Source organism: Pelmatolapia mariae, linkage group LG10_11 (genome assembly GCF_036321145.2).
Source record: "Pelmatolapia mariae isolate MD_Pm_ZW linkage group LG10_11, Pm_UMD_F_2, whole genome shotgun sequence".
Taxonomy (NCBI): Eukaryota; Metazoa; Chordata; class Actinopteri; order Cichliformes; family Cichlidae; genus Pelmatolapia; species Pelmatolapia mariae.
The window spans coordinates 2,332,826-2,343,093 of record NC_086236.1 but is presented as its reverse complement, the minus strand read 5'-3'; the positions used below and the strand labels follow the sequence as shown (position 1 = coordinate 2,343,093).

At 40.2% G+C, this 10,268-nt stretch overlaps 2 protein-coding genes across 2 annotated transcripts; both read right to left on the bottom strand.

The window, feature by feature from the left end:
• Nucleotides 1-584: 584 nt before the first annotated feature.
• Nucleotides 585-1,680, bottom strand: LOC134636373 (histone H2B 1/2). Its single transcript, XM_063486332.1, has one exon. It carries the CDS (start codon nucleotides 1,622-1,624, stop codon nucleotides 1,250-1,252), a length of 375 nt encoding a protein of 124 aa, XP_063342402.1. The 5' UTR covers nucleotides 1,625-1,680; the 3' UTR covers nucleotides 585-1,249.
• Nucleotides 1,681-2,041: 361 nt separating this feature from the next.
• On the bottom strand, nucleotides 2,042-2,966 carry LOC134636925 (histone H4). The gene has a single exon (XM_063487194.1). It carries the CDS (start codon nucleotides 2,895-2,897, stop codon nucleotides 2,586-2,588), a length of 312 nt encoding a protein of 103 aa, XP_063343264.1. The 5' UTR covers nucleotides 2,898-2,966; the 3' UTR covers nucleotides 2,042-2,585.
• Nucleotides 2,967-10,268: the final 7,302 nt, after the last annotated feature.

The window sequence follows — 10,268 nt, the reverse complement described above, 5'->3', positions numbered from 1 at the left end:
TAGCTAATGAAATAACTCATGACAGATTCTTCAAGATTCATCACGTTAACAAATGAGCTCGTCTCTTGTCAGAGTGCAAGAAGAAAGCTTCAGTCTGCTGAGACCTGTGTAGATGAGCAGATGATTCCTTTCCCAGGTCAAGTTTACACATTACTTTTTACTCATAATGGGCGTAGTGAATGCTGCTATTTTGGCCCTACCTATGCTCAAAAGCAGACATGTCCTTTGACCTTCCTTATCTCCCGTACGGCTCTCCTCCACCTCAGCACTCGGGATCACTCTCCTTCCAGAATTCTGGGTATAATGTTTGTGCTTTTTTTTTTCCACTTCTTTGTCTTACCATGTTTGTTCCATGTGAGACTTGGTCCATGATTCCAGCTTTATGTGATTATTGGGCAGAATGCAGTTTTATCAAAAAGCTTGTCTTTTAAAAAGTAATTTGTTAAAACAGTGTTTTAATGTAATATTTTTTTTTCCAGAAATTCCTAATCAGAATATGTTATTAATCCCAAAAGAAATGTGGTTACAGTTACTCCAAGACAATAAGAACCATAGCAGACTGAACTAAATTAAATAAAATAATATATTCCAAAAGTTATAACATGTGAAACATCTCTAATACATACAAATGGCTGAAATATAAATATACAGACTATTACAGAGAATAAATATATCATTGGCACCGTACTCTAATCTCAAACTTATACCTATTTTTAAATTACCCCAAAATGGCAGCTTCTTAAAACCTGTGTTCTCCTGGATATCAGGGAAACAAGAGGAATATTATGATATGGAATACTGACAACAAAATTAACAGAAATGGGCAAAACTGTCGTAGCAAAAGGTTTTTTTATGATGGCTTTGTCTTAGAATTATGGAGCATTTTCTGAAAGTTCCACATGGAATATAGTAGTATCCAACAGTGTCATATGAAAGCATGTAAATGAAAGCAGCTAGTGTGAATTTTTACATTCGCTCCAGTGGAGCCTTTGAATGGTCTAAAGAAAAACAGTGTTGACGGCTGTGGTGAGCTGCACATCATCAAACCCTGCAGAATACACTTCTGTGATGTCATTCGTAGATTTAAGATTGTGCCAGTGTACAGTTTAATAATTAAAAGGCAAACAGCAGTGTGTAGGATTTGTTATTATTCAACACAACAGCAGTGGGAAACACCAGGACATGTGCTCTTCAGAAGAGTTGGGTGGCTCTGAAAAGAGCCGTTGGGTGGGTGCAGTAGAGCTGCAGTTTACTTGGAGCTGGTGTACTTGGTCACGGCCTTGGTGCCCTCGGACACGGCGTGCTTGGCCAGCTCACCGGGCAGCAGGAGGCGCACGGCGGTCTGGATCTCCCTGGAGGTGATGGTGGAGCGCTTGTTGTAGTGAGCCAGGCGGGAGGCCTCAGCGGCGATGCGCTCGAAGATGTCGTTGACGAACGAGTTCATGATGCTCATGGCCTTGGAGGAGATGCCGGTGTCGGGGTGCACCTGCTTCAGCACCTTGTAAACGTAGATGGCGTAGCTCTCCTTCCTGGTCTTTCTCTTCTTCTTGCCGCCCTTGCCGGCGGTTTTAGTCACGGCTTTCTTGGAGCCCTTCTTGGGCGCGGACTTGGCGGGTTCGGGCATTTTCTTTCTTTGCTACTTCACAGCAGAGAATGTGCTCGCCAGCGCCGACCGGCTCTTTTATTTCCGCTGTATGCAAATAAGGCTGTGCAGATCCCCGCCTGCTATTGGTCGAGCTGTTGCTCCCCGTCTTTAGTGGGTAAATTGCTACTGCGCAGTCTCACAATGGAAAAAAATAGGACCTTCAGCTTTCATTCACTGGACTAACATGCACAACGCGACACGTCCGGATTGTGGGATTAGTTAAAGAAAGTAGATTGATGTAATGTATTGATGATGTTCTTGATATCAAACTGAAAACATGTAATATTTCTTATCAGAGCAACTAAACTAAAGACATTTTTTAAATCACATGCATCGTTTTTACTATTAAAGAACTTAAAATTATAGTCCTAGCATATAAACAGGTTTTGACTTTAATAAACATGCATTACATAATTCAACACAAATGTAAATCCTGTATTTGACAATAGAGCAATCACCGGAATAACTATGTAATATTTACTTGTGTATTCAGTCATGTCTGTTAATGTGAACACATCACTGTTACTACTTCGCTTTGCCAAATTTGTTCCACTCCAGGCCAGTGTTGTGGAAAATAAAATTGAGACCACGTCACTCCTGAAATGGAAAACCTGTCCAGGACGAACACTGCCCCACACCCACATTAGGAATAAGCTCCAGAGTCTGACACTATTAAAGAGTAGTGCAGCTAACTTATTCAACTACTCAGATTTCATATTAGAGTCCTGGACACCAATTAAAACAAGAGCTCTTATTTAAAGAGTCATGCATTATCGTAACAAATCCTTCCACTACAAAATATATGTCAGCGTATATGTCCAGACCAAAAGAACATAAACCCATATAATCAACTAACACAATATTTAAAACCAAAGCTCTTAAAGGGAGGTGTGTGGCTCTTAAAAGAGCCGTTTAGTTTTTTTAGTTGGTATGAATGAGTTTAACCGCCGAAGCCGTACAGAGTGCGGCCCTGTCTCTTCAGAGCGTACACCACGTCCATGGCGGTCACGGTCTTCCTCTTGGCGTGCTCGGTGTAAGTGACGGCGTCACGGATCACGTTCTCCAGGAACACCTTCAGCACACCGCGGGTCTCCTCGTAGATCAGCCCAGAGATACGCTTCACTCCGCCACGGCGAGCAAGACGGCGGATGGCGGGTTTGGTGATTCCCTGGATGTTATCACGGAGAACTTTACGGTGACGCTTGGCGCCTCCCTTTCCGAGTCCTTTGCCACCCTTGCCCCTTCCACTCATGGTTACAACTTCTTTGACCGAAAAAAGCTGAATAGGGCTTATTTGGCAGGGGCTGTTTATTTGTGTCCCATCTGCGGACGTAACAGAGAAAAAAGGGCGAATTTTAACAAAGCCCCGCCCATGTTTTTCAAATTGCAACCGTCTTTACGGAAAGACGTAAAACCGCTCACTGACGTCACACTTTCAGGGACAGACAGTAACAATAGCGGACATGTTTTCAGAGAACATGTGGATAGCTTTTATAAAGATTACCTGGATTAAATGGATCTAAAAAATGTAAAAACAGAGAAACTACATTTTCAATAACAAAATTATAAGTAATTCAAAAAGGGTGCCCAGGGGCAAAGGTTAGGCATTTGCACAGGATTCAAGGAAAAAAGGAACAAGTCAAGACAACAGGGAGAGTAAAACACAGAAGAAAGCGTCTGTAAGAGGTAACTGTAGAGGTGGTGTGGCAGCACAGGTATTCTGTATGCAATCTAAGACTCAAAGATTAAAAGGTAGCATTGGATGTGGAAATTAAGCTAAAAAAAAGGTCTTTGTGGGATGGGAACGTCACATTCTTTGCTGCCTTTCTTATTTTGGAGTCTTAATCACCATTCTTGGTGGGTGCTGATAAACCTTTATGTTTGATGTCAGCCCCCAAAGACGTTTTTTCTTTTCGTTTAGTAGAACTAGGCATACACACACATTAATTGATATAATCAAGAAAATAAAGAAAACGAATACTTTTTTTATTTTCTAAAAACACACACACACATCTGAGATATCATCCTTTATGTGATCTTTACCCTTGAATTGCAACACTGTCATACGTCAGAATCAGAGAAACTTTATTAATCCTAGAGGGAAACTGAGTTGTCATGGCAACAAATATACAACAAAAATCAAGCACTCAAATATGATGAGAAAATGAGTGTAGAAACAGACTTATGATAGATAAAAAATAAAATAAATAGTTAATTATAGAGATAAAGATATAAACATAAATATACATATAAACATAAAAAGACAAGTATGTGCGCAAATATGTCATGGTGTACAAAGCTGACAGGGTGCACTGAGGTGTGATTAATACTTTTCCACATGCGTGGATCTGACCCAATTAAAGAGTCTGACAGCAGCGAGAAGGAACGACCTGTAACGTTCCCTCAGAAAGCGAGCTTGAAGGAAACTGTTGCTGAAACTGCTCTGGGTGTTACGGAGAGGCTGGGAGTCACTCTCCATGATTGTCGGCAGACTCATACCTTATAGGGAAGATGGCGTCGGGTGTCACGGCACACCATCTCTCGTTTCTGCATTGTTTATGTTTTGTGTTCTTAGTGGTGTCCCTGCTAGTTTTAAAAACCCACTGCCTGTTGGTATATGAGCGACAGACGCTGCTTAATATCCGTGACTCGCTGCTGAAGCTCCCCAGCTTTAGCGAGCGATGTGGAGGACTCCCGCCGTCTCTGGCGTCGGTACAGGAGGAACTGGATCGCCGTGATCCACCCTGGAATCCTTCAAAACGGAAGCGCTGGAGAAGTGGACGTATACTTGGCAGGCGCTCTGGGAAGCGTGTGCGGGTCAGAACTTGGATGCGGCGGGTCCTCACCATCGGCGACCCTGGCTGTTTAGGACAAACAGCGCTGCCTTCTTCCTGTTTACCCGACGTCATCGGAGCACGCTCACCCGACGCTGTTTTATTGGTCGCCATGCCGACGGGATACGAGGGGAGATGGAGCGAATATAAACAACCTACAATTACTGCCTGCTACTACGGATGGACAAAGAGTTAAATTAGCTCTCTTAAATGCAAGATCTGTATCAAATAAAATTCATGCACTTCGGGACTTTTTTGGTACATCCCCCCCCTTTCCTTAGACTACGATGACCTGGATGACTGAGAACCTTCACAGACATCCCCCCCCCTTTCTTTTGCACAAGTCGAGGAGCGTGTCAGGTTACATTTTACTGTGTGTTATACTTGTATAACTATGCATGTGACAAATAAAGAACCTTGAACCTTGAACCTTGATTTACCCATTTTTACCCAGGAGTTATGTGTGGACACCTTGACTGCGAACCTTAATAATACACTTCTTGAACTACTGGACTCAGTTGCTCCTGTAAAGAAGTTAAAATGTCCAAAAAAGGAACCCTATGCCCTGGTTAAATGAGGAGCTCTTGAATTTGAGAAGAAATTGTAGAAAAGCAGAGCGTCGCTAGAGATCCTCCAGACTAGAAGTATTTCTCCAGGCTTGGAAGGACTCATTGTCTTCTCTTCAATCAGGGATGTCAGCAGCGAAAGCAAATTATTTCTCAAATCTCATTATGGGTCATAAACATAACTCAAAACTCTTATTCAACACAATGTCGCAACTTACAGAGAGTAAGTCAACTCTCTGCTGTTCTAATTTGACAGCTCATGACTTTATGTTTTTCAGGGACAGGGCTGCAACACTTAGGAATCAGATTACTCCCTCATCGAGCTGTTCATTAGACTATTCAGCTGCTTTGCCTGTTGGTGCTGATAAACTGTTTTCTGACTTCAAGATTGTTTCCCTGTCTGGATTAACTAAGGTTGTCAAAGCAGCTCGATGTACAACCTGTTCTTTGGATCCTCTACCAGCCTGGGCTATAAAGGAACTGTGGTCAGTATTAGGACCCTACATTCTGTTTCTCTTAAATACTTTGTTGACAACTGGAGTCTTCCCCGAATGTTTTAAATCAGATGTGGTAGTACAAATCTTAAAAAAGCCTGGACTGCATGTTGACATGGTCGCAAACTATAGACCTATCTCACATCTGTCTTTTTTGTCTAAAGTCTTTGAAAAAGTGTTTTTTAAGCAGCTCACTGAGCATTTGTCAGCAAACAATCTGTTTGAACCATTTCAGTCTGCTTGTTGACCAAATCACTCCACAGAAACAGCTTTAGTAAAAGTGGTAAATGATCTGCTGGTAAATACAGACAACGATCGCATTTCAGTTTTATTACTGCTGGATCTAAATGCTACGTTTGACACTGTGGATCACTGTATTTTAATGGATAGGCTTGAACATTTTATTGGAGTTACAGGAAATGTTTTATCATGGCTGAGATCTTACTTGTCTAGGAGGTCTCAGACTGTTAGTTTTAAAAATGATTTCTCCGAGACCTGTGCAGTGAGGCATGGGGTCCATCAGGGCTCTGTACTTGGACCATTGCTGTTTTCTATGTATCTGCTGCGTCTTGGTGTTCTTTTTACATTCTTTTAATGTAACCTTTCATTGTTACGCTGATGACCTGCAGCTTTATGTTCCTCTAACCATTGGAAATTGTGCTGAAGTTTCTAAACTAGAATGTTGTTTATCTGCAATTAAGGGCTGGTTATCGGATAATTTCTTGCTCCTAAATCCTGATAAGACAGAGTTGATGCTCATTGGGCCACAAAAATGTCAGCACTTGTCCCAAAATTTCATCTTGAAAATTGATGACGATGTCATAAATTGCAGGGACAACATAAAAAACTTGGGCGTGTGGTTCGACATGGTGCTCTCCTTCGAGTCTCATGTAAAAGAGATAACAAAGACCGCCTTTTATCATTTGAGGAACATCGCCAGAATCAGACAAGTTTTGTCAAGTGACACTGCAGAGGTTCTTGTCCATGCATTTGTGTCTTCCCGTATTGATTATTGTAATGCTCTTCTTTCTGGCCTACCAAAGAAAGGTTTTAGAGGTCTACAGATGGTGCAAAATGCAGCTGCTCGCATTTTAACAAGAACTGGGAAACTTGAGCACATTAGCCCTGTTCTGAGATCTCTGCATTGGCTACCTTGTCAGGTTCGAGCAGATTTTAAGGTCCTGCTGCTCACCTACAAGGCTTTAAACAGATTGGCACCTTCATACCTTTCTGACATTTCACACTTTTATGTTCCATCCCGTGCTCTACGATCTCAGGATTCTGGCCTTTTAAAGGTTCTTAGAGCCAGAAAAAAGACAATTGGAGAGCGTGCTTTTTCTTTTCGTGCCCCGTTTTCTGTGGAACAACCTCCCTCAAGATATTAGGCAGGCATGCTCTGTGGAGGTTTTTAAAACTAAGCTGAAGACACATTTGTTCACCCTATCCTACAGGTCTTAATTCTATGGCTTTTAGTTTTTAAATTCTTACTGTTTTTTACTTGTATTGCTTTTATTTATTTATCTTTTTAGTTTCAAACAGTTGTACAGCACTTTGTTTGAAAGCGCTTTATAAATAAAGTTATTATTATTATTATTAAGTAAAAAAGTGAGTAAGATGGCGCCGAGTATGGCAGCCTCGTTGCGAGCTCCCCCAAGCAACAGTAATGCATATACTCTTACTCTTATATATTGTACATATATTTATTACTTTCAGATTTAGCCATTCTTATATTTTGCTTGTTTTACGTTATTGTTTTTTTGCACAACTCTGTTGCTTGTGAAGCTCGCACACAAGAATTTCACTCACATGTACTGTACCAGTGTACCTGCACATGTGACGTGACAATAAAAGTGATTTGATTTGATTATTATTATTATTATTATTATTATTATTATTATTATTATTATTATTATTATTACATACTTATTTATACAGACCGTGAGTGGAATGTTAGCTGATAAGTTGCATATTCCTCTCAGAAGTGTCACACGAATCAAACTGAACTGAACTTTAGGTAGTTACATTTCAGGTATTTGCTGATCTTGGTTGGTGTCAGGCATATCAGTTGACTTGTCGGCCTTATAAGTATGAACATAATTTAGCAATCGTACATGTTAAATAAAATGTGTGGTTCACATAAAAATAATTACAGACACAATTCCCAAAAAATGATCTGAACAGCACCACATGCTCATATGAACCATGAAAGTTTACCTTTTTGCACTTTTTGAAATTCTATTTCATATTGGGAACCAGTGCTTATTCCTGCTCTTCCATATCACTGACATAAAACTACTGCAGTTAATTCAAAATTTAACTCCATAATAGCATCGCTCAATGTCAGAATGTCTACTGCCCACATGCACTTCAAATCTGTAACTTAGATAAGCCTCAGTTCTTCAAACTATAACTAGCACAGCTGGATTTATTATTCACTGTTTGTCAGCGTGGTTCATAAATCTCTCACAAGAGGGCAGCAGTACGTAAAACTCCAATCACCAGCAGCGCCCTGCATGGAGACTCTTACATCTGCATAAATTGTTGTTTTCATCCAAACATCCACAGAAATGTAGATTTTTATAAATTCTGATAAATCACCTCTATGACAGCTTAAATAGCACATATATTATGAATATTAATAATAACAAAAATAATAATAATAATACAAAAAGAAAATATAAAACAATCTGAGGGGAAAAGACAAAAAGAGGCAATCCTATGTTTTACAGTACATCAAAATAAAACATAATTCAACCATTAAAATACTGCATATAAAACTAATGGCAGGATGAGAGAGCCTGACTCAGTGTAGGAGACATGTGGACCAGAACTGATGTCAGCGTGTAATCCACTGCCCCTCGGCAGGTTTCCAGAAGTTGGCCAGTCAGAAGAAAGATGGTTTTAAGAGGGCAGCGTGAGAGAAGAAAGAGGCACAAAGGGCCATCCAGACTGCAGATCCTTGCCCCGCCCCTTTGAAATATGACTCCCACCCATATGCTTCGATTAGTGTCCATCTACATGAACCTTTAAAGGCCATCTTTACAGGTACTATTACACATCAACGGGACTTTATAAAATGGGAATTAGTAAAGATGACCTGTGTTGGAAGCAGAGACGGGCAGTAATGCGTTACAAGTAACGCGTTACTGTAATCCGATTACTTTTTTCAAGTAATTACTTTTTCCAAGTAACGAGTAAAGTAAGGGATTACTATTGCAAAAAAGGTAATTTGATTACTGTTACTTTCCCGTAAGCGCGCTGCATTATTGCGTTACTAAAACCGTGATTTTTTGCGAGAGTGTCTCATGACAGTGACGTAAGTGAGGGCGACGTTCGTGGCAACAGCTGTGTGCAGATCAACAATGGATAATATATCGAGTGCAGGAGAGAGTATGAGCGTGCAGCTTTCAAAGCGTGGAAGTACTGACCTTACTTTGAGTTTGATTCTGCAAAAAGTGACAAAAACATCAGCGTCCGCTGCTCACTGCGTGGGAAGAAAACTTCTTTTTACAGCGAAAAAAACCCCAAAACTTCCAAGGAAGCACCGAGTACGCTGCCACGGGAATGTGACATTCACAGAGAAACTCCCAGATCCTCCCACTGACCGCTGCGGCACACCTGCACCAGGGCAAACCTCCGCCTGCCCCACTCCTGCTATACAGGTGAAAATAGAGCAACAGGACCGCTGAGTCCTTGATTTTATTTATTTTCTGCTGTGTTTTACTTGCATCTATTTGAAAGACTGAGTGTAAACACAAAAAAATATTTTATTTTATATGCTGGAATATGCAGAAAATAGGTTTAAATGTTAAACATATTTCTTCCAGTCAGAGAATGTTGCATATAATTTAATGTTTGCTTGATGCATAAAGTTAAAAGATTAAAACTAATAAAACAAGTTTCAAAAAGAGACTTTTTCATTTGATTACATTTTATATGATGGATTATGCAGAAAAAAATAGAATTGTTCTGAAAGATCTATCACTTTATTACCTATTCAGGTTGTAAATTATGTTTTTTTAACATAGTAACTAAGTAACTAATTACTTTTGAAAATAAGTAATCAGTAAAGTAATGGGATTACTTTTTGGGGGACGTAATCAGTAATTAGTTACTGATTACTTTTTTCAAGTAACTTGACCAACACTGGTTGGAAGTGCCAAGAAGCAAAAGGTACACTAGTACATGCTATATGGGAATGTCCACTGGTCTCTAGTGATGTGTCGGTCGCAAACGAAATGGCTCTTAGAGCCGACTCTTTGAAGTGAACGACACGAGCCGTGGGTTGTTTTTTTTTTTTCCTTTCTCTCACCCTCTCTCTCGCACTTTTTTCCGCTTCACTCCGCACGCGAGCCTTGTGCTTGCGCTGGGAAGAGGGGGGAGGGGTGGTAGTTACACTCGCAGTAGCACAGGAACAGAGCGGGAGGGAGAGAGAGAGAAAGAGAGCCAGGGACAACAACGTCACATTAGAAAGGTATAGTAAGCATCCACAACTGTTTTCAGTTGGAGATGATAAAGGATTCAGAAAGTTTATTCATGCAGGCCCATATGACAGAGAATGTGCATCTTCTTTTTGTTTTGCATATTTTAATTTATATTTTATTGTGTTGTGGTTTGCAGTGTTTTGTGTTGTTTCACTTTAAATTTGCTTAAAAGGAAAAAGCTGAAAATTTAAATAGTTAAAAGTTGAAATGTAAATAGTTGGTTTTTGTATTATATGATTTATTTA

Coding starts and splice junctions, on each gene's coding strand:
- LOC134636373 (XM_063486332.1), bottom strand. CDS start 1,624: ATGCCCGAACCCGCCAAGTCCGCGCCCAAGAAGGGCTCCAAGAAAGCC.
- LOC134636925 (XM_063487194.1), bottom strand. CDS start 2,897: ATGAGTGGAAGGGGCAAGGGTGGCAAAGGACTCGGAAAGGGAGGCGCC.